The sequence below is a fragment of the Cupressus sempervirens genome, chromosome 9 (genome assembly GCF_028749045.1).
Source record: "Cupressus sempervirens isolate cs-2001-9-10 chromosome 9, ASM2874904v1, whole genome shotgun sequence".
Lineage (NCBI taxonomy): Eukaryota > Viridiplantae > Streptophyta > Pinopsida > Cupressales > Cupressaceae > Cupressus > Cupressus sempervirens.
The window spans coordinates 747,970,578-747,995,041 of record NC_143126.1 but is presented as its reverse complement, the minus strand read 5'-3'; the positions used below and the strand labels follow the sequence as shown (position 1 = coordinate 747,995,041).

Here is a 24,464-nt window from a genome sequence, read left to right as displayed (position 1 = left end):
CTGAATCTTCTTTCATAGCAACATAGACAACTTCATCATCATGATCATCAGATTCATCATTAGATTCTTCTTCAGTAATGTAACAAGCTTTCTTTCCCTCATCTTTATAGCCTTTGTTACTCTCATCTTTTCTACTTCTAGATTTGTCTTCATTTATGTTGTTTTTCTTCTCAAGACATCTTGCTGCAATATGACCAACTTCATTAAAATTAAAACATATGATGAGTAACTTACCTTTGTATTTTCCCTTGCCTCGGTAAAATCTCCTAGCCAATAGTGCTTCCAGTTCTTCTAGATCTGCATCATCTGTTTCACTGTCACTAGCAACATGCTTGACCTTTTTCTTTCCTTTAGGTTCTTTGAGTGTCAATTTAGTTTTGAAAGCAAAATCAATATTCTCAAATTTGAAATTATCAAAATTTGAAAGTTCAAAAGCAATGAGTCTACCAACCAATCCTTCAAGGGTTAGATCACTACCAGAAGTACACCTCAGTTCTTGTATAGCAGAGACTCTAATAGCATAGATAGGCAGCAAGGTTCTCAACACTTTGCTGATCACAGTCTCATTTTCAATAATTCCATTGGCTCCTCTGATTGCATTAAAAATCATCTTTAATTCTTGCATAATACCCAACTATAGTCTCACCTTCTTGCATTCTCATTTCATCAAATTTTCCTCTTAGACTCCTCCATAGATCTTTTGTAAGGCGGATGCAATCTCCAACATTGCCTGATTGTGTTCTTTCTTCTGTTTCAATTGTTCAGCAGTTAAGGCTCCAACTACTTCAACATGTTCAATGGTGATAGTTGTCTGTATATAATCTCCAAGTCCTCCTAGATGCAGCTTCATCAAACTTTGCCATGCAAGAAAGTTATCCTTGTTTAACTTGGGCATCTCCTCTCTGTACATCTTGATCTTTAGCTTCAAGTACCTTCAAACTTTTTCTTTCACAAGCACCAAACACTCTGATACCAATTGTTGGAATGGGGCTGTCATTGCACCAAAAGACCAATCTGTCAATGCCCGATACAAACACTCAACTTATAGTACACAGGAAGCGGTTAAGCCCTTGTCACGAATCCTGAGGGGGGCGCTGAATAAATTTCCAACACATCCAACATTCTTCTAGGCAGATGAGGAAGGAGGCATCCTTGTAGGTTGATTGATGTTACCCTAGGGATGTGAATATCCTTAGAATCCTTCCATGTTGCACAATGTGTTAGGTTGCAATGCTACCTTATAAGGAATAAGAGGAGTGTAAAGCATCACCTTGGACTATATAATAGAACTCTGAGAGAGCTTTCTTGCAAAGGGTAGTGTGCAGAAACCAAATTGAATTACAAAACTGAGTGAAAAGTAAGGAGATTTGTCACTGTCCAGTGGCAATCTGTCAGTCTACTAATTTTTTTTCAAAAAATCTGCATAAAGTAGTGGTTCTGCCACTGTCAGTTGCTTGCTGCAACAATTTCATCATGAGAAGTTGGGCGGGTAAAGGAATGACAAAAGGCAATGCTTCTTCAATTTTTTGATTCTCAAGAGTCCCATGTTATGCAATAAGATATTCCCAAAATTATAAATTCCAATTAAGGAAATAAATGGAGAGTAAAAATGAGAGCATGCGTGAGGAAGTGAATTGGTTATGTTTAGTAAAGAAATCAGTTGTGTTTAGTGAGAATTACTCTAAGCATCTTATAAATCTTTCCACAGTAGAATTACAAAGCTAGGAAACAATTGAAAATGTGAATTGTGCTTTAAAGCTCTTTGTATATCATTGATCAAAGATTCAATTACTTCTTCCAGATAGTTTTCTCCACTTTGGAGGTTTCACTGAATAAATCCCTTGTGTTATGCAGATTGTTTGTTTCTCTTTTATGTTGTCCACGGTTATGCATGTAATCTACACATTTCATGCACATATCAACTGCTAACACCCTCTAAAACATAGTTCAAGTAGTTGCAGCATGTCCAAGAAAAATAAAATTGCCTTTGATTTCCAAAAGCATGTTTTGTAGTAAATAGAGAACAAGAGACCCTAAAAAAAACAAAAAAAACAATATACCCCCAACAATAACCCTCAACCACACAATAAAATTGGGAGATATGCAGTACTGGTGGGCTGAGTGGTGTACTGGTGTCAATCCTATGCTACCATCCCAAGGTACATCTTTAAATCCAGTGATGTTAGGGTTTGTGCAACCTGTATATTAAGCAGAATCAAATGCATAGCGGTTCACACATGCCTAATGCTAATGCTAACCATATTCTAAGCACAAATAGGTCCATGCAAAGCAGTTCATCATGGACCATAAATATACATCTCTTTTCCTCTTCTTCTATCTTTGGTAAGAAACATTGCAAAACATGTTCTTATTTTCGATCTCTTTAACATTCTAGTGTCTATCAGAGATGAAAGAAACTTTATGTGCAGCTCTCCTAAAAATATAAACGGATTCGTATCAAGGACTAATTAAACCAGTAGTGTAAATGTGAAGAAAATGTGAGATACAAGAAACATATACAATTTGGCAAAAGTTTTTGCCAAGCATTGTGGTAACATGTGCCTAATTAGCAAACAATAATTGGTAGAATCAAAGCTATGATCCTGAGAAGTTTTTTCACCTTGCCAAATTTCTTAATTTTTTTATTTTCACAAACAAATATAACAGCAAAAGTTACTGTAGTCTACTTCTACTTGGTGAGAAGATTCACAAACTGAACAATTCCCACAGATTTTATCATAAGTTCAAGAAATAATGTTTCTAGAGTTCAATTGCTTAAGACTTGGTTACAAACAAAGAAATTGTCTTGCCAAAATGAAAATTCACCAGACAAAGATACAAACCTACCACCAAAAATGCCAATACTCTGCACCATAATAGCACCGTGTAGAACTTCTTGTTATGGCAAATGAAGGGGTGAAAAGTCCACTGCAAAGTCAGATTTAGAGCAACAATCAGATGCAAATTTGAGAATCCTTCAGCATGTAAATATACAAAGTAAACAAAAAAATATCAGAAATCAATTTCAATTTCTTAAACCCAAGGGTATGATTAGTTTCTGCAATTTAGCTCCACATTATCTGACATGCAAGAACTTAAAATAAGAAAATACTATCTGCAATTAACTCTATTTATTAGTTAAATGCTACATCTCCTGCACAATTTTCCCGTTTGCACAGCTACAGATATTGACAAACATGAAACAGCTAATTCATTAAACAAAACATAGGCAGCTTTTTAAGGATTGCAATCACTTCTTAAACTTAACGAAGCTTGGGACAAGACATTTTAAGCTACACAGCACATGCTCAAAATAATAAGATAACAAAACAACTTAAGGTCTGATTAGATGGCTAGAAGCCCCTTATAAGTGTTTATCCAAATTCTAATTTTTTTCTAGAAACTTCTTTCAAAGCACTTTGATTGTTAAGTTTGTCATACATGCCCAGCTTAATCTTCAGAAGAAGGATCAAACTTGTTTTTTGATTGTAGATACTCAGTATCTATTTCTAAAATTAGGATGTATCTCGATATAGGCACATGCCCCATGCATCCTAAAATTGCCAAAATCGATAGATATGTGCAGAAGAATATGATAGAATTGCATGCCCATTTTAATGTGGATATGAACAAAAATCTTTCCTTCTGGTCATCTAATATATCCATCCCCAGACTCGAAATATTAAAAAACTCATTTACAAAGCCATTGTACATTCAGCATAATCATCCAATTTTAATTATCTCATGAATTTTAACCAAATAAATGGCACGAGAAACAAATCTATATAATAAGAAGCATTTTATAATCTTCTCTTATCACAATTAAAGTCATCTGCTAATGTCAGCTGAGATTTTGAGCACAAGTTTTCATTACATGTTTTTATCTTGTTTATCTGCCAATATTCAATAACGAAAGGCTATGAAAACAAGATATCCAGAATTAGGACTTGAATAGATAGAAACCTTTAACATATCAAGATACACAAGCTGTCTGTCTTTCATTGGTTGTGTACTTATACTTATCAAGATAATAATATTCTTATATAAAAGGACATTTAACAATATTATGGAATTTTAAATGTGAACAGCTTCTTAATGTCAGACAGCAACTGAAAAAAAGATGAGATGAGGAATATGAAAGATAAATCTGATAACAGAAACAGGCTTACTAAGATGAAGGTAAAAAAGATAATGCTGAAAACCGTCTCGCTGATGTAGGCCTTTTCTTGCCCAAGTTCCTGCAGTAATAAAAATAATTAATATATTATCATAATAGGCAACAAATTGGATAAAGCTGACATTCCTTAGTTAATTCATGTTCAATGTAAATGCACAACTATTTTCCACACAAGCATAACAGAGCATAACATTAAAGGAAGGAAACCAGTGGAAAAAAAATTTGATATTGAATCCAAGACTGTGAACCAATCAACAAATCTAGACAGATATTCATCATTTTCCTATCAAGGATTAACCATCAACAAGACAGTCAATAGGCATGCTGGGAATCTTGGCTAGTATACCTATAAACATTCCCAATCTATGAAACAATTGTACAAAACTTACAGGAAGAACTATAAACCCAACATCTTGAAGGGTTGGCCCTGGACGGTGTAAATAATGAACTCCTCGAGCAGCTAAACCATGGAGATACTGCATAATGTAAACTATACAGATAGTTAGTATTTCTTTCATAAAGCTATTCAAGTTTGCTATAAAACAATCATTCTAGGTTGCTATAAAGTAATTATTCTAGTTTGCTATGAAAGAATCACTCTCAAAGCGCTCTATCATTTAGTTTGCCTTTACATGCAATGAGTGATCCTTTAAACCTATGAGATGGAGTAAATTATAATGTGAAGTATATGTCACTTTAACTCGCTTAACACAGAGAATGAGAACTAATCTGGTGAATTGGTATATAATTTATTAATTTCATTCCAAAATAATGACAACTAAGGAAGGATGTTGTCATGCTTGCTTAAATTTCTGATTTATGAAGAAAACTGTGTTGTGTTGACCGGACTATCAACATCACAAAGTGGAATTTAATCATAAACAAAATGCTATTAGAAAACTCAAGCAACACAAAAAGTCCAATAGACCTTTCTGTCTGCACAAAAAGACAATCTTCAAAGACACATTTGTTTAGTCTACCCTCGTCAAATAAATACCAAGGATCAGATTCCTTCCCTGCAGACCATTAAATCTAAAACTGCATTTCAACTTATGCAGAACCCATTATCTAGTTATATGGGGTAGCCCTAACCAGTAAATACCCTCTAGCCAAGATGTTAATGCAGATTCATATTCTTTTACAAGACTGAATGAAAATAAGAAAACATCTTTAGTAAATTTTGGCTATTAGGCCATTATAATCTCAATTTTTTTGATAACTGAAAATAAATTATTCTGATGAATCTAAAAAGAGATCAAACTAGATAATATTATATATTATTTTGAGCTACTGTTGAATACTGCATCATTTAAACAAATGCCACCTGTAGCTTAGAGAACTGAAAACATTCCACTACGAGATAACGTGAGGATAATGGATGTATGCTAAGTTCTTTGCATGCCTTTGATTTGTTTGGTATTATGATTTGTTTGGTTTAACCAGTGTTAAATCAAAATGTGTAGTGTTTGTCTCTCAGCTCCCATTTGTCATTCTGCTGAAGAACAAAGAGACCAAAATGGCAAAACGCTACCAAAGATATGGTGTGCATATGTGTTTTCCCCTTATCTATAAGGAGGTTTTATATTTTCAAAATCTGAAGTGTGTACTATAAGACTGGGGTTTTAACATGGGTAATTCTCCCTTCTGTAAGCAGATAGTGACGGAGGTATGCACAAGGTTATACTGATAAATATTTAAGTAGTTTTGATTTATTTGGTACTATGATTGATGTCTTTTGTGACTGTTAGTCAATTATATTTGATACAGAATCTGTTACAGCAGTGAGTAGACAGGTCATTTGTGGTGATCAAGGTTTGCACTTATGAAGTAGGATTTATAAAAGACAACAAGTTTATGAGACTCTGCAGAAACCTAAAAAATGGAATCAGGGTCACAGAGGTTAGTTTGAGAACATATAATGGTTTGCACATAAATGGTTGAATTGTAGATTTCTATTTTTAGCATTTAAGCTCTTAGAATTTCATAATGTTATATTTTATTGAGTTTGACGAAAAACAGAATACCTCATTAGTTTATGTGCATACATAATAAGGAGAGGCAACAATATAGGCAACATTAGCCCCATATCTACTAATAACTGAGCACTGTTTAGACTTGCCTCTGTGCTTGTATTTTCACTTTGTTAGGATTAATGAGACAAAAATAATAATTACATGCATAAATAACCAATATCAACAAATAATAAATCACACAGAAGACAACACAAGACACAAAGATTTAAAGTGGTTTGCCCAATCCCAGGGCTACGTCCACCATGCATCGAGTCCAATATTCTTATTATTCAGTGATTACAACCTGATTACAATCTGCAATCCCTTGCGACTCAATACCGCCACAAGAAACCTACATAGTCATCATACATTATGAAATCCCTAACCTTAAGCCATTTTATACAATCTTTTTGCCACTTATAAAATTAGGGCTAGAATATTCCAACCAATAGAAGATAGCTCCTGATGCCTCTTATAATAATAAAGTCAGTTGAACTTTTGGGGTCGCTGCCCCCAAAAACCTCTGCGGGGGCGTTGCTCCTTGACCCTACCCTATATTGTGATAGGGAGCACACCTAGGGCTCTGCCTTAAGACCCCGCAAGGGGCACTACCCCTTGCCCCGTCTTGTGGGTGCTGCCCCCAAACCCCCATAGACAAAACTAGGAGGAAACCACGACGAAAGAAGTAGGGACGGATTAACCTCTGAGTCTAATTAGCTCCACATAACAACACACTTATCCATGTGAATATTTTTAAGAGATATTTTTGTTTTATATGTGTATGGCCCGAGGCTACAGTATATGTGCACATGAATATACCATATGCCCAATATGACAATGCAGATTTTTCCATTACTTTGTGTAAAGATGTGAAAGGACGTGCCTGTGCATTTAGATATCTTGACAAGTTTAAGTAACAATTATTAACTGCTGTCTGAGCATAAACTCAATTTCAGCCCTACAAGCAATCCACCCTCAAAACAGAAACATAATCAACTTCAATTGAACATAATGTAGATTTACCCCTTTGCATAATATAATAATATGCCCATATTTAGGATTATGGTCACCATTAAGGATCATTGTCAATTTCCCTGATACCTCAGCAGAAACATAATCAACTTCAATTGAACAAAATGGAGATTTAATCCTTTGGCTAGAATATAGTAATATGCCCACGTTTAGGATTATGGTCACTATTTAGGATCATTGTCAATTTCCGTAATACCTCGTACCTAGTGACTCGATGTAATGTAACCACCTAAAATTTATAATCCAAAATTAAAACATGTGCCTTTCTCTTTCTATGTGACTTGCAAGATTTATGAATGCTGATTCACAAATTCAATAATTAAAATGTATGATATGGTGAATGCCAGCAACGTCTTAAAAAAACATTAAATGATCATAAGCTAAAATTAATTTGAAGTCTAGTCTTAGTGAAAGCAATAAGGTATATGAAGGGTTATGAATATTCAAAAAAAGAAAAAAAGGTATATAAGGAAATTAAAAAGGGGAAAGGACTATCATCGAATACATTTTATTACTAATTATTACTCTTTGCGGAATATGAACTGTGGTTCAATAAGCTGAGGTCAAAACCCCTCAAGGTCTGAAATTAGAGAACAGAAAACCACTCATTTCCATTGCTGAGTTAGTGGATGAAAATCCCTGATTCAAGCAAATTTACATATATTGCAAAGGCATATCCCATTGAAAACAAATTACTATGGAAAAGAGATTGTTTTACTTTTAACAACTTTTGGAAAGAGACAATTTGATCATTCTAAAATTAATTTGAGTATTAAATTAAAAAATGGTTTAGAGAATTAATTATTAGCAGGAATTTCTGAATTACAAAAATTTTATGTTATATTAATTGTGAAAATTATTATAATTGTGATTTAGGGTTCATTATATTCAAAGAAAATTAAAAAAAGGAACATTACAAATTGTGTCAGAGCTGTATTTCGCCAGCCTACAAGATTTCCTTCTTATGCAACTTAGTAACATAGCCAGCAGATATTATCAAGGAGAACTTCTAAAAACTATAACATCAATTTTCCAACGTCAAATAGATAGAAGAAAATATATGCCTGGATTGCCAAGGCCACGAGCAGCTTCTTTCCTGGTATGGTCTTATCCAGTTAATCATTTCTCCGGTAGCTTAAATGGCAAGATGGCACTAATTTCTTTGAGGTTCCCACTAAACAGCTATATAACATGTTGAAAGAGGACTCTTGCATTCTTAAGTGGTCAAAACAGTGCTGGAAACTTCAATGACTGGATTCTAAATGGCATTTTGTTCTTGATTTGATTTGACACCAAGCCCTTGAAACTAAAAACGCTTGCTTTAGATGGACTTTGTTGGTCAATAAACTCGCTATTGGTTCTGTTTTATCCTCTATTGTATTACAGCCCCTTCTTGTTCCATTTGTAATGTGCACGAGACTATTGAGCATGTTTGTTTTGAGTGTCAGCTTGCTGGCCTATCTTGGATTAAGGTCCTGGCTGGGTATGTTGATGTTTTTTATCATAAATTGAATAAATTTTGAGCTGTGCTTTCTGCTGTAATCTTATCATTCCTCTGGAAACAGAGAAATGAAGAAGTTTTCCAAGCTAAGAGGAGAGTGCTTACTGAGTTTAAGATTAAACTCACACACTACCTTACAATGTAGGATTCTGCCATGCTTGAAATTCCAGAAAGTACATTTATGATTCTTGTGCAAGGAGCATTTCTTATCTACAAATCAGACATTCAATCAGCCCACTATTTCAATACCTACAGAGATATGTTGGACTAGAAAGAGCTTGAAATGTTGAACCAGTTTTCGGATGAGAAAGGTATTGATAAAAAAGGGATTAATGTAAAGAACAAGGAAGCCAAACCAGTAGATGCACCAAGCTGGGAAGCTGCAGCAAATGTTCCTCCGGCAGCTGATCCTCCACCTCAGACATATGAGATTGGTCATGCTGAATGCAGGAACAATATCATTGGGTCATGGGAGTCTTGATGACCTCTTTTAAGACTTAGTACTGTTAACTTTTTATTGCTCTTAAACTCTCGAGGCAAGGCTATTTTGATATGTAAAAGCAATGTAATATGCATAACAGATTGAGATTACAGTGGTTAGTCTAGGAACAGTTACTCTCCGTTTAAGCTTCTTTTGATGATAGTACTGTCAGGCTGCTGATATAGTCTTACAGTTATCTTTTTTGAACTAATATTAATAGAAAAAAAGGACTCAACTCCCTAGGAAGTTGAGGTAGTAGAAACAAAAATTGTTCACAAAAATGACAACAGTGATTATGAAAATAAGATTGATACAAAGTTTGACCTTGTGTTAGATATGATGGGACAACAAAATAAAAGTGAATCTAATGGACACATGATGAACTTTGCAAAAAATTGATCAAAAAGTTTGATAGGAAGGATCTAAAGTGCATTTTAGAGAGCTGACCCAACTGTAACAAGGAGGAGCAGTGGAGAAATATGTACAATAGTCCCGAGCTTTAGTTGTGATGATGCCTGATATTACAGAAAGAAGAATTTTCCTTTTTATCAAAAGACTAGCTGAATCTCTCAGGGTTCATTTAAAGCATTTGATTGATTGACCCTTCAAGAAGCTATTTAAAGAGCGTTGAATGTAGAAACTTCAGTGGCAATAAATTTGTTCTCACAGAAACCCCTCCTATAGGACAGAATATGAGGCCTTTTCAAAAAGGTTTTTCTCATTAAATGGAGTACCACCAAAATGCCATTTGGATGAAGTAACCATGAAGTAACCAAAAATGAACATCACAGTAATAAATTATGTTTTTTTTCCTGTAGAAAACCATGGGAACTTGGACACTGCTGTTTCAGCCAAGTACATTATGTAGAAATGATATCTGGTGAGGAGAAGCACAATTGGGAGCCAAAGTAGACAAATGTGAACTTGGATTAAAAATAGAAAAGGTGAATATTCAAGGGGAAAAGGATGAATATTCAAGGATGCACGTGCAACTTTGTCAAGTGCTCCTAAATATCATATTTTTTGAAGGAGAAATTTGAAGGGGCACAATGTTATAATTCTGATCTACAAGGGCGAATCACATAACTAGGTAACTTCATTGATGAAGCGTGAGCTGCTAGAAGATGGTTACAAACAGAACATTTCAATGATTCACTGCCAATTCTACCATTACATGAACTATGCAAATTCAACAGTTAAAGATAGCCTTAAAAGGCACGAGATGCAGGATGATTTCTATGTGGCCACATAGGTGAGACTGATGTGGTATTCAGAGTAAAATGGCTACACTCTTTTGGAGAATTTAAATAAACCTGATATTAGGTGCCTTGAGTTTCCATTCAAGGCTCAAGCAGATTGTCCATGTGCATGTTTTCATGTTTGTAGCTATTTGTTCCACTCAGTAGTCATCTATGGAAGCTGTGTAAAACATGTCTGCGATGAACTCTACCAATAACATACAGAAAAATAGTATAAATAGCCCAGACAAACAATTGCAACCTGGACAAACCCAAAACTATTCTAATCAGCAGCTATTTTTGCACTTCACTGATATTCCTTGAAAACAGTACATAAGCAGAGTGAAGTGCATCAAAGTTTCAAACTACTACAGATTACAATAACACACCCACTTGCTGATCTAAACATTACTCATATTCCCAATGTCGGTCTGAATGCAGGTCTGCTGTTTAAGTGTTTCCATCCTCAATAAGCCTGATTTTTTATGCCTCGTGGATTTTGTCTCTAAGCCACAGCTGCTGAAACACAATGTACAGCCCAAGAAAATAGAGATGATTTTGGTTTCCAAATGTCTTGTGTATCCTTTCATTTCTATCCAGTGACATAACTCAAATCTTTCAGCACACCTCAATCAAAGTTCTTGACATTCATCAAATGTTGACAGTAACTGGGCAGCAAACAGACCTATCCACCTTAATTCTAGTCCAGTACAGTCTAAACTGGTTGACCACATGCCCTCATTAATGTTCTGTTGCTGACAGAACATTCACTTTGTACCTAACTGTTGCCCAAACACTCCAGAACACACACACAGCTCTGAAGTGTAGAAATAAATTCGTATCAATCAAACAAAATAAAATGTTCATTCAAAACCTAGGTCACCTTATATGGTCTGCTAGTGTCATTCAACTGATGCCATAATTATTAGATACACAATACATAAGCCCGGAAAGTGACAAGTCTAATTATATCTTATTGAGAACTGTAAGGAAGCTAAGGTGCGCGGAATCGCTTCCTACACTAATCTTTGAGGGGACGATTATGCAAATTCAACTAACTATTGCAGAGATCTCAAGAAATGCATAATAAAAATAACAATGAACGCATAACACAATGATTACCGTGGGGAAACCCTTCCGGGAGAAAAACCCCACCCTCCAAAACCCTCACAATATATTCTCAAATCTGAAATATTACAATACACTTGCAATGCAAGTTCTTACAAGAGCGCATCATCACAACTCAAACTCGGACTTGAACTCAAAGAGACTCCTTCTAACACTAGTTTTGCAAACTAAACTCGATGATTCAAACACCTCCCCAAGCCCTCCTTTTATAGTGATTTGCCACGTGGAAACCATTTGTGGTTTTACAAAACCATGGGCCAAAACCATGGGCAAAACAACCATGCCACATGTTACCCACTTGTAATTTGTAATTCCAAAAATACCATTTTCGTCCATAATTTTGTCCTCTAGTTTAGACCCCCATAAAAGTTATATAATGAGTTGTTTACACCAAGGTTGCATGGGTATGTGGGTACGGGAACGGGAACGGGTACGGGTACGCATGTTTTTCAAAATAGGGGACGGGGATACGTGTGTATGCCTAATTTTTTCTATATAATTAATATTTTATAGAAAATATAAAAATCAAAATATCTGTCATGAGTCATGACATTGAGCATTCAAAACAATAAATTTGAAAATATGAGCCATAAGTCATATATATATATATATATATATATATATGCTATTGCTGAATGTTTAAAGTATTTTTCATAATAGAAGACGGAGGTACTTGGGTATGTCAAACTTATTTAAAAATTATACTTTTATATTTATAAAAAATCTGAAATCATGAGTCATGACGATGGTTTTTCGAAACAAGAACAGTGATAAAGTTTGCAAATGTAATGTACTGTTTTCAGTTTCAGATTTGCTATATGTTTGAAATAATAATACATGATAAATGCTTAGATGCATAACAAAGAAGGCAGACTTTAAACATGAACAAGAAGATCCTAAACCATATGACAATGACATATTGCAAATGATAAACTTATGACTTGAACAGTGATAAAGTTTATTGTTAATGAGTATCAAAGTTTCAAATTGATTTGGTATTGAATTAAGTTTGATAAACAACAAGCTAATACAAAAACAAAAAACCAAAAAAAAAAATCAGAATCTTAATCAAGGTCCTTAGCTATGATGCTCTCCACCAAGTACCCAGTACTTGGGTACGAGTACCAAGGATGTGGGTACGAGTACCCATGCAACCTTGGTTTACACTCTAAAAATAGCCCTTCCACATTGTTCTAGAGACTAGACACATTCTTAATAACTCATACACCTTTTTCCAACTCATAAACATGTGGAAAACTACCACAAAAAAATTCTAGAGTTTTCTGGAAAAAGCTTTCAAGGTTGAGACACAATTCTCAACATTCTCCCACTTATTGAGCACCTTGTAAGAGTCAAGGGATCCACAGTGTCATGGACTTAATTGCTAGAGGCCGAGAGGCCCATAGACTCCGAACACCATCTGAACTTCTCTGTGGTCATGGGCTTAGTTAATGCATCAGCAACATTCACCAAAGTCTCCACCTTTTCCAGCTTCACCTTGTCATCCTTGACCATATCTCTCACAAAATGATATTGTAAATCAATGTGCTTGGTCCTGGAATGAAATGTCAAGTTCTTTACTAGGCAGATTGCACTCCAACTGTCACTACAAATTGTCACTGCACCCTGTTTAAACTCTATATTTGAACACAATCTCTTTAGCCAGATGGCTTCCTTGCAGGCATGAGTAGCTGCAATATACTCTACCTCAATAGCGGACAAAGCGACCACAACTTGTCGCTTGCTCATCCAACTGATTGCACCACCGAATAATGTAAACACATGCACTGGTGGATCTTATTCTATCAACATCACCAACCCAATCTGAATCCACGTAACCTTGAATATCTAAGGAATGCTCATATCCTATTCCATGAAAACATATAGAGTACTGTGAGGTACCTTGCAAGTATCTGAAAACTCTTTTTACTGCATCCTAATGTGCTCTTCCTGGATTAGACATATAACGGGAAAGTACTCCCACTGCTTGGGCAATGTCTGGTCTTGTACAGACCATAGCATACATCAAACTTCCAACAGCACTCTAATACGGTACTTGACTCATCTCTTCCATCTCCAACGAGGATGAAGGGCACTGTGAGCTAGAAAGCTTTGTTCCCATGATAACAGGAACATTCAATGGTTTGGAATCCTGCATATTGAATCTTCTTAGAATATTAGCAATATACTTACTCTGGCCTAGCCAAAGCTTTTTGTTTTGTCTATCTCTTATAATCTCCATTCCCAGAATGTACCTTGCTACACCAAGATCTTTCATTTCAAACTTTGCTGAGAGCTGAGATTTTAATTCTGCAATCAAACATTTTCCTTTGCCAATAAACATGTCATCAACATATAAGGCAATAACCAAGAAATAATCACCATCAAACTTGTAATATATACAGTGATCAGATTTGGATCGCACAAATCCCAAACTCAATACATATGTATCAAACTTCTGGTACCACATCCTAGGACTTTGTTTTGAACCATACAAGGATTTCTTCAATTTACAAACCAAATGACTTTTACCTTTCACCACAAAGTGCTCTAGCTGTGTCATATAAATTTATTTTCCTTCAAATCTCCGTGAAGGAAAGTTGTCTTCACATCCATCTGCTCAACTTCTAGATCATAAGTTGCTGCAATAGAAAGTAAAATCGAATGGATGTCATTTTTGCTACAGGAGAAAAAAATTCACCATAATCAATTCCTACAACTTGGGAGTAACCTTTTGCAACCAATTGTGCTTTATACTTCTCAATGCTTCCACCTGAACCCATCTTCCTTTTGAACACCCATTTACAACCAACAAGCTTCCGTCTTTCAAGCAATGGTACAAGGTCCCATGTGCCATTCCTCTTAAGAGCTGCCATCTCTTCTTTCATGGCTATCTTCCAAGACTCTGAATCATTCATACCAAGAGCCTCTTCTACAGATTTGAGTTCATCAATATTAGCATTCAAAGCAAATATACACCTCCAATCATCAGGAGAATATCCATACCTTTATGGTGCTTTCCTTTGTCTCCTAGACCTTCAAAAAAGATTTGGTTCAGGTTCAGGTTCTCCCTCTTCCTCTGATGATTTAGGACTCGTAGAGCTCTATTCAACAACTTGTCTTTCTAAGGGCCTCGATTCAACTTTCTCAGGTGTAACAGGAAGTTGAATCATATCTTTTTTTTCTTATCTGTTTTAGCTGCACTGTAAAAGAAGAAGGCTCAATTTCTAAAAATAACACTTTTGGAGTAAAATACCTTTTGTGCAATAAGATCCCAAAGCTTGTATCCTTTCACACCATAACTATATCCGATGAAGATATTTGTCCGCTTCTCCTTTGGCACATGAGCATATGCCTCACAACCAAAAACTCTCAGATGTCTAAGTGAAGGCTTGTGGCCCGACCATGCTTCCATTGGTGTCTTATCAACAAGAGCTGATGTAGGAGACTTGTTTATCAGGTAGCAAGCAGTGGCTACAGCTTCGGCCAATAAATTTTGTTCTAGTCCAACTCCACTCAGCATACTCCTAGCCTTCTCCATCAAGGTTCTGTTCATTCTTTCTGCAACTCCATTCTGCTATGGAGTTGTCTTCTCTCTTTTAATACCACAATCTTTACAAAATGTGTCAACAAGCAGTGGCTACAGCTTCGGCCAAAAAATTTTGTTCTAGTCCAACTCCACTCAGCATACTCCTAGCCTTCTCCATCAAGGTTCTGTTCATTCTTTCTGCAACTCCATTCTGCTATGGAGTTGTCTTCTCTCTTTTTATACCACAATCTTTACAAAATGTGTCAAAATCATTGGAGCAATATTCACCGCCATTATCAATTCTCAAATGCTTTATCTTCTTTCCAGTCTGCAACTCAACCATTGATTTAAATTCTTTGAAACGACTGAAAACTTCAGCTTTACTTCTAAGAAAATAAACCCATGTTCTTCTACTGAAATTATCAATGAAAGAAACATAATACACTGATCTACCAATAGAAGGAACATCAACTAGACCAAATACATCCAAATGGATTAGATCCAAAATACATGAGGACTTATGAGAACTTGAGTAAAACTAAACACAGTTTTGTTTACCATAGATACAATGCTCACAATAATCAAAATCAAGATTGCGGTCATTCAACCCATCAACAAGGTTTTCATTCTTTAAGGTTCGTAGACCTTTCTCACCAATGTGGCTAAGTCTTCGGTGCCATAACATAGTCTTCTCTGCAGGTAACTTTGATTCAGTATATAGAGCACCCTTGGGTACCCAAAAACCACAACCATCTGCTAAACAAGAAACCCTCTCCTTCTCCAACAAAGTAGTCCTCTTCACAATCTTATCAAAAGTACTATTGCACTCAACTGTGCATGCATCAAGCTGGTACAATGTACCCAATCTGTTTCCTCTTGCTACTACCATAGCACCTCTCACCATTTTCACACCTGCTTCAGAAAACTGTACATGCACACCCGCATCTATTAGTTTACTAACAGATAACAAATTCCTCACTAGTCTCAGGATATGCAAGACACCATCAAATCTTCTAATTCTACCATCAGAAAATTTCAAACGAATACTTCCACGACCAACAATATCAAAAATTGAGTTATCACCCAAATACACCTTACCACCATCAAACTTTTCACATTTACTAAACCAATTTCTATTAGGAGTCGTGTGAAAAGATGCACCTGAGTCTATCAACCATGCATTATCACCTGCATGAGTGGCCAAGGCTGTGATGAAAACATCTTCATCTCCCTTCTTGGACTCGAAATCATAATCTTGCTTCTTTTTCTTTTCCTCTTTGCAGTCCTTTCGAGAGTATCCAGGTTTGCCACAATTCCAACAAATCACCTTGCACTTACCACGAGATTTTGATCTCCCCTTTATTCTTGGACCTAGAATGGCCATGCTGCTCTCCTTCTTGCCTCTTTGCTTTGGTCTTCCTCGAACACTCAAAGCCTGTTTGGCATTCAGAGAGACCTTCCTTCTCATCTACTCAGAAAGTAGGGAACCAACAATGTCCTCCATCTTTAAGACAACTAAAGTGCTCCCTATGGCCATGACAAGGCTGTCCCATGAGTTTGGCAACGAACATAGCAATATTTGGCACCTTTCTTCTTCATCCATCCACACCCCAACTGAGGTCAACTAAGTCACCAACATAATAAAACTTTCAAGATGCTCAAAAATATGTTGACCTTCTTCCATTCTCAAGGAATACAGCTTCTTCCTCAAGAAAATCTTGTTCACAAGTGATTTCGCTTGATAGATCTCACTTAGCTTCTTCCAAAGCTTCTTCACAATAGGTTCTTCATGGACATTAATCAGTATAGAGTCTGCAAGACATAATCTGATGAGACTTTTAGCTTTTTTGTCTCTCACATCATACTTTGCGGCTAAAGTTGGATCTGTGGACCTTGGCTTCTTTTCATCGACTACATCCCATAGATCCCAATCAATCAATAGATCTTCCATCTTCAGCTTCCACATTTCAAAGTTTGTGCCAGAAAACTTCTCTACATCAATCCTCCCTAATATGCTTGCCATCTTTGCAATCCTACAACACAAAAATGAAAACCTTTGCACAAGCTCCCACTCAAACCTTGATTAGCTCAAAAAACCTTGTACCCAACAAATAGAACCAAAACTGGTCAAGCTCTGATACCACTTGTAAGGAAGCTAAGGTGCAAGGAGTCGCTTCCTACACTAATCTTTGAGGGGAAAATTATGCAAATTTAACTAACTATCGCAGAGCTCTCAAAAAATGCATAATAAAAATAACAATGAACGCATAACACAATGATTACCGTGGGGAAACCCTTCCGAGAGAAAAACCCGCACAATGTATTCTCAAATCTGGAAGATTACAATACACTTGCAATGCAAGTTCTTACAAGAGCGCATCATCACAACTTGAACTCGAACTCGGACTCGAAAAGACTCCTTCTAGCACCAGTCTTGCAAACTGAACTCAATGATTCAAACACCTCCCCAAGTGCAAGGAGTCGCTTCCTACACTAATCTTTGAGGGGACAATTATGCAAATTTAACTAACTATCGCAGAGCTCTCAAAAAATGCATAATAAAAATAACAATGAACGCATAACACAATGATTACCGTGGGGAAACTCTTCCGAGAGAAAAACCCGCACAATGTATTCTCAAATCTGGAAGATTACAATACACTTGCAATGCAAGTTCTTACAAGAGCGCATCATCACAACTCGAACTCGAACTCGGACTCGGAAAGACTCCTTCTAGCACCAGTCTTGCAAACTGAACTCGATGATTCAAACACCTCCCCAAGCCCTCCTTTTGTAGTGATTTGCCACTTGGAAACCATTTGTGGTTTTACAAAACCATGGGCAAAACAACCATGCCACATGTTACCCACTTGTAATTTGTAACTTGAAGAGTACCATTTTCGTCCGTAATTTAGTCCTTTAGTTTAGATCCCCATAAAAGTCATAATGAGTTGTTTACACTCTAAAAATAGCCCTTCTGCATTGTTCTAGAGACTAGACATGTTTTTAACAACTCATACACCTTTTTCCAAGTCATAAACATATGGAAAACTACCACAAACAAATTCCAGAATTTTCTAAAAAAATTCTAGAGTTTTCTGGATAAAATTTTCTAGAGTTTTTCGAAAAAAGTTTGCAAGGTTGAGACACAATTCTCAACAAGAACAAGGAGATTTATACGACAAGTTCAGGATGTTTGAACAGGGGCCATCTGATACACACTAATATCCGATATAATAACATATTCTCCATTTAGGTATAGATCTTGGGCATTCAAAGGCGATCTTAATAAAATATCCCCAAAATGTTGGGGAAGTTCCATAAATGTAATAAATATGCAATGCTTAGCTAATCATGATCCATTAGCACTTGCCGGTGCTGTTACCAGGTTTATAACAATAATAATTATCAAAAATACACTAGCAATGCTTACATTTTTTTAAAATCTCAATAAAAGATGACAAGAGATATCAAATTTCAAAATATTTACATAATCAACTTCACAGAGAACACCGTGAATTAATGTTCATATTGAGTAATTGAATGTTTGTAAACTAAATTTCAATCAAAATGAGACAACTACTGGCTTAACCTGCAACAGTGATACTACAAACATGCGAGAAAGAGCCTAAGTATCCGATAAGTTATATCAACATAGATTATAAAATATAGTATAATATTATATAACATTCAATGTTAAAAATCTAATAACAAACAAACATATTATAGAACGATGAAATAGAAAAACTGCTAAAGTTTGTAGCACTTTGACAACAAGTACTTATCAATTTTTTATTGTATTTGATTACTAATAATAGTAGATTACATTAAATGCGTTATAAATCAACTGCTGTTTCAAATAAATGTAAGAAACAAGACATATTGTATTCAAAATTAGTAAAGCACTGTAATTAGTGCTTCAAGTTAAAGGATGAGAAAAGAATGAATGCTTGCAAGAACCTGTGCAGTTCCAAATCAAAAGCGGGACCACCAAAACGCATACTCAAAGAATGAAGGATGAGGTGACATGAAGGCCTGCAAGAACGTCCAAAACAATATAGTCCCGTCATAATTCATAATCAATAATGGAGTGTGGCAAGGATTTCTGAACAGAGGGACACCAACATGCAGAGCTCAACTTAATGTGACATTGTTTAACTAATTTCACATTCCTCTTGTAAAGCAAATAGACCCTTAGCATGGGTAATCGATCCAAAGCTCTGGTGGTTTAAGGTAACTCAAAACTAATGGGGATGCCAATATGTGACAAGAGTAATCAAACTTTAGCAAGGTGACTTACGAAAAGGTAGTTTGGCCATCTCCATTCACCAATGCTAGCAAGGATGGAACTCCACACATGTAACTACCTGGATGATTGAATGCCTAGGTTGCATGGGTTCGCGTACCCACAGCCCTCATACGCATACCCACATACCCAAGTACCAGATACACGTAGCCCAAGTACCAGGTACCTAGTGGAGAGCATCATAGCTAAGGATCTTGATTAAGATTTCTGAATTTTTATTCAGTTTTTAATTTGCATATCAGCTTGTTGTCTATCAAGCTTAATTCAATACGTAATTCATTTGAAACTTTGAGACAATACTGATTAACAGTAAATTTTATCACTGTTCAAGTCAGAGGTTTATCATTTGCAATATGTCATTGTTTATGATTTATGATCTTCTTGTCCATGTTTAAAGCCTGCCTTCTCTGTTATGCATCTAAACATTTATAATATATTAGTATTACAAACATATAGCAAATCTGAAACACTGAAACTGACAGTAAATTCAAATTTACAAACTTTATCACTCTTCTTGTTTTGAAAAACCATTGCCATGACTCATAATTTCAGATTTTCTATAAATATTAAATTATAATTTTAAAAAAAAGTTTGGAATACCTAAGTAACCCCATCACCTATTTTGGAAAATACTTGTACCCGTACCCGTACCCTGAGTACCCAAGCATCCCCGTCCCCGTGAAGACTTGCTGAATGCTATAATGAATGGGGCTCTTATAAGACAAGCACTGCACCCCCCCAGTTTCCGTTTGGGCAACACCAATAATTAAAATATAGATAAAAATTAGGACTAGTCTGACCTAAATATTATTAATCAGAAATACCTACGGCCAGCAGCAATTAAGGTTTGGTCACAAGAGCAAACAAGCTTTGAACATGCGCATCATGAGTTCCACTGTATTTCACTCATTTTCACTAGTCCCTCTAGCGAGAATGAAAGTGTGCACCATATATTCCCCTTGCAGTAATGAATTGTACCTTCAAAATAGCAGCCATTGGTCTAAACAAATTCAGAAATTTTGAACACCCGTATTCTCCATATACGACATTATAACATATTCTCCATGTAGGTATAAATCTTGGGCGTTTCAAATCAATCTTAATACAATATCCCAGGAAAGTCTGAAGGTTGGGGATGTTCAACAAATGTAATAAGTGTGCAATGCCCGGCTACTCGCCAATCAGTAGAACTTTTCAGTACTGCTACTAGTTCTATAAGGACTATAACCATCAGAAGAGAGGCCACCTGCCGATTATCCACGGATTCTTTTGCAAAATATATAGATTTAAATCAATTCCCTCTGTTTTACTAACGTTTCAATGGAAATACACTGGATGTAGGATGAGAAGATTTGACCTAGACCAATCTACTAATCAAGGAATAATTTAGGCATCATATATACACGAGAACGTCTGCTACTCATCGATATGTTTAGGCATACCTATCTCACGAACTAGGATTGATTTAGACATATAATCTGTAGACAATAATAGGTACTAACTTATTTCATTTCTACCACAAAGTCCAATAACGCAGGCCCTTATATATAAAATTAGACACTAAGTCGCGTTATTTATACCACAAATACCCATTACGTATGTCCTGCCCTCATAGAAATGACACAAGTTAAAAAATAGAAGGAATTTAAAAGCGATTGGCAATCTAACCTACAATAAATATAAATAAAAGAGTTGGTGACCTGGCATAGAAGACCGAACAGTAGAAATTTCCATCTTTCAAGGAGTAGGGGTAATTCAACCATTGTTTCCATACTTATTCTCCTCCATACCTGTTCTCCAACAGCACAGCAGGTATGTTAACTGTTAATCGAAATTAGAAACTGAAACCCTATTTTAAAAAAGTAGGTATAAATAATCACACACCTTTGAAGCCGCACGAGCAATATAGGGCGGCATCGCCAAATTCGTGTGCAAGTCAGTGCAAATGCTGATGCTAATTCTAGGCCTTGTGCTAATGCTGCCATATTACTTCATTGCATACTTGAAATAAACTCAACGGCTCGGGGCCTTCGAGTGTCTAAAAAGTCCACAACTATGGCCATTGCTAATGGATTGTATCTCACTGTCTCATTCAGACTTGCTGCAACGACCACGTTGCAGTTAATATATTTTCTGCACGGGATTCAAACGATCGGACTAAATATCCTATAAGGAACTCAAGTTTAGGCTTCAAAAGCAACTTGGCGAAAATACGATCACCGGAATAAGATTTCTAACAGAGAAGACTGCAGATTGATGGAACCCGCAAAGAAAGCCTCAAGATAAAAATATAAATACAGTAGCGGCAGGTCATGGAGTCGAAACCTCGGGGTTGAAAAGCAGATACAGAACCGCCAAAACAGCAACTAGTAGAAATCAGAGGCAATAAATCTGCACAGGAAACAGCTCATATCACTTTGCGATGAACAAGCAGCTCAGCTCAATGGAATCGGACACACATCGACATAAGAGATTTCACAGCAACCCATTGAAGTCGAGACCCGACAGGTTTGGGTAAAATCTCTATATCTCTACACCAACAATTAGCACTAATACATGACTAATCTTATCTCAGACGTTTAAATAAACAAGTTTCTGGCTGAAGTGAGTCAAATTTCTTACACTGGAGCTCAAATGACGCGGGGAAACAAGATCCAGAAGCCGGCTCCGTTGAATTAATGGCCGAATTTCAAGAGCCGGCTTAGAGGAAAATACAAACTGATTAGTGTACCTATAATACCCCACGCATCTCTCACGACGAATAAAAACCTCGGCAGCAGGTCCACAGGCTTGCTGAAATAGTTATCAACGTAATATCTGATTTGAATCCAAATTCGAATCTGTTTCGTAGTATCGATGAAAGATTGAATACACTGAAGGAAGAAATCCTCGGCAGCTAAAGAATCCTAATTTTCAACGAGGGGATATTTATAGGCCGCCTTTTATTGTTATTTATTATTATGAATTAATTGTTAATTATATTTTATTTTCTTGAAAGTACTTTTATTGGTTGTAAAAGGAAGACCTTTCTTGGTATGTTCGAAAACACGTTCAGTCTCTTCTGTTATTGTAATGCAAACAATGGATTTGACCATGATTTTGTGGAGTTTGAATGAAGTTTGATTAGATAATTATTCATAGTTAAAACTTAAAAACTTCATTAATATTGCAGAGGTAGTATTGACTAGGTCAAATAATGGCGCTATTTTCTCTATAAATTGCACCATTCACTAAATTTTCTAAATTTTCTAAAAACGAAAATAAATGAATTTTTTTTGAAATTTTCATCATTTCATCTTTATGAGAGCCAAAGAAATTAAATATGTAAGTTGTTTCCAATAGTATTTAGATGTGAAATTTAAAAATAATTAAAACTAGAGAGTATAATAATTATGTTGAATGATGTTGTATTATTTATTACTTTAAGTAAAATTTGTAGAATAATTTAACTTAATATTTATAATTTACATTTTTTTATTTAAAAAAAAAATTGATAAATGTATGATCACCCATCCAAGTTTCGGATTCCGAATTAGTACTATCAATGAGTTTGCAAAATATTAATAATTAAGTTTTAATTTTAGAACTAGATGTTAAAATAATTTTGATTAAAAAGTAGTACAAATTGATCTTTCAAGCATAACATTAAAAATCATAACTAGATACAACTTTTGTGATTACTCCAAGAAATAATATATTTTAACATAATTCATTTAAATTTAAAGTGATTGCTCCAAGAAATGATATATTTTAAAATAATTCATTTAAATTTAAAAATAATTTATATTGCTTCAATATTAAGTTAGCTTTGAAACATATATCTCTTCCCTTAACATTATCCTACTCATAACTATTAATTTAAAAATATAGTATATTTTAAATTACTAAATAAAAATTTATGATATAAAATTTTGAAATCATTTTTGTCATTTCTAATCAAACTATAGTAGTCTATATTATCTTTTTTAATTTTAATTCAATTAATTATTTTTCTCACGTATTTTTATTTAAATAATATAAATGTTTAAAAAAATTTAAAAGAAAAATATATGATTATATTTAAAGATATATGATTATGTCATTATTTATATTTTTTTCCATCCTAAACTGTTTTCTCTTTTTTTCTAATTAAGTATAAGGATTTCAAAAATTATAACAATAGTTGCAGAGTATCAAAACATATTTACAAGAGGCCTAGCCTTACATCAGATAATAGTCTAGAGAACAGAACCAACTATCAAAAAGAGACCATGAAAAAACAGCACTAGTGGAGCACATCTTCAAAGGTATCAACCCAAGTTGTCCAGCCCATAGGGCCTTCCATCCAAACAATGGTTTTCTAATCTTGAATTTGCTTAAGCATATATATCATTTCTTCGATAGTGCTATGATTATTCCATTTAATTTCCTTGCTGAGAAGATCTATGGTGTGATTAAAGGTCTGAATGTTATCCATATGCAGCCTCCAGAAGTAACCATTCTTCACCTCATTTGCGAAGAAAGTGGCATGCCCATCTTTTAGAGTCTTTTGAATTTTGCTTTGTCAACTTTCATAGTGATTTTAACCTACAAAAAAATTTTAAAATGTGTGAGATGTCAAAAAGACTCATTAAGCAATCTGGGAATGTTTTGAAATTCCTCATTTCTACATTTTTCAAATTTGCCCAAGCACGCTTAACTGTGGAGTTCTGATAGGATCTGGTGTACTAATGCTGGTATGATCACACCCTTTTCTCATTTCTTTAAATCTAATATGCAATATTAGAAATAGTAAGTTAATCATTTGAATTGATTTAGTTTTTAGTTTTCAAAATTATTTTAAATATTTTTCAAATTAGATTAGTTTTTAGCTTTTGTAATTATATTTTTCATATTATCTTTTTATTAATTTTTCTTGATAGATTTTTTATGCAAACAATTTTTTAGATAATCGCACCATAAGAGGTTCAAGGGAATAGCCATAGGAAACTTTGGATTTGACTATTTTGTTAATTGTTAGTTATTAAGAGCTTGGATCCCTTTAAAATATTTTACTGACTGAAATAAATAAGATTAATTTT

The 24,464-nt window shown here is 35.1% G+C and overlaps 1 protein-coding gene across 3 annotated transcripts in view; it reads right to left on the bottom strand.

Annotated features, from left to right (window-relative positions):
• ATIPCS1 (Inositol phosphorylceramide synthase 1) overlaps window positions 1–22,302 on the bottom strand; it is a 40,528-nt gene extending 18,226 nt beyond the window's left edge. The window contains exons 1-7 of one of the 3 annotated variants that reach the window (XM_089801918.1): window positions 22,027–22,302; window positions 21,730–21,795; window positions 21,289–21,537; window positions 21,105–21,194; window positions 4,567–4,653; window positions 4,170–4,238; window positions 2,848–2,928 (exon numbers count right to left, since the gene is read on the bottom strand). In XM_089801918.1, the coding sequence (XP_089658044.1) occupies window positions 2,848–2,928; window positions 4,170–4,238; window positions 4,567–4,653; window positions 21,105–21,194; window positions 21,289–21,321 (360 nt within the window). In that variant the 5' untranslated portion in view covers window positions 21,322–21,537; window positions 21,730–21,795; window positions 22,027–22,302. Of the gene's footprint in view, window positions 1–2,847; window positions 2,929–4,169; window positions 4,239–4,566; window positions 4,654–21,104; window positions 21,195–21,288; window positions 21,796–22,026 lie in introns of all 3 variants that reach the window. The other 2 variants (XM_089801919.1, XM_089801917.1) reach the window with 2 other exon arrangements.
• Window positions 22,303–24,464: the final 2,162 nt, after the last annotated feature.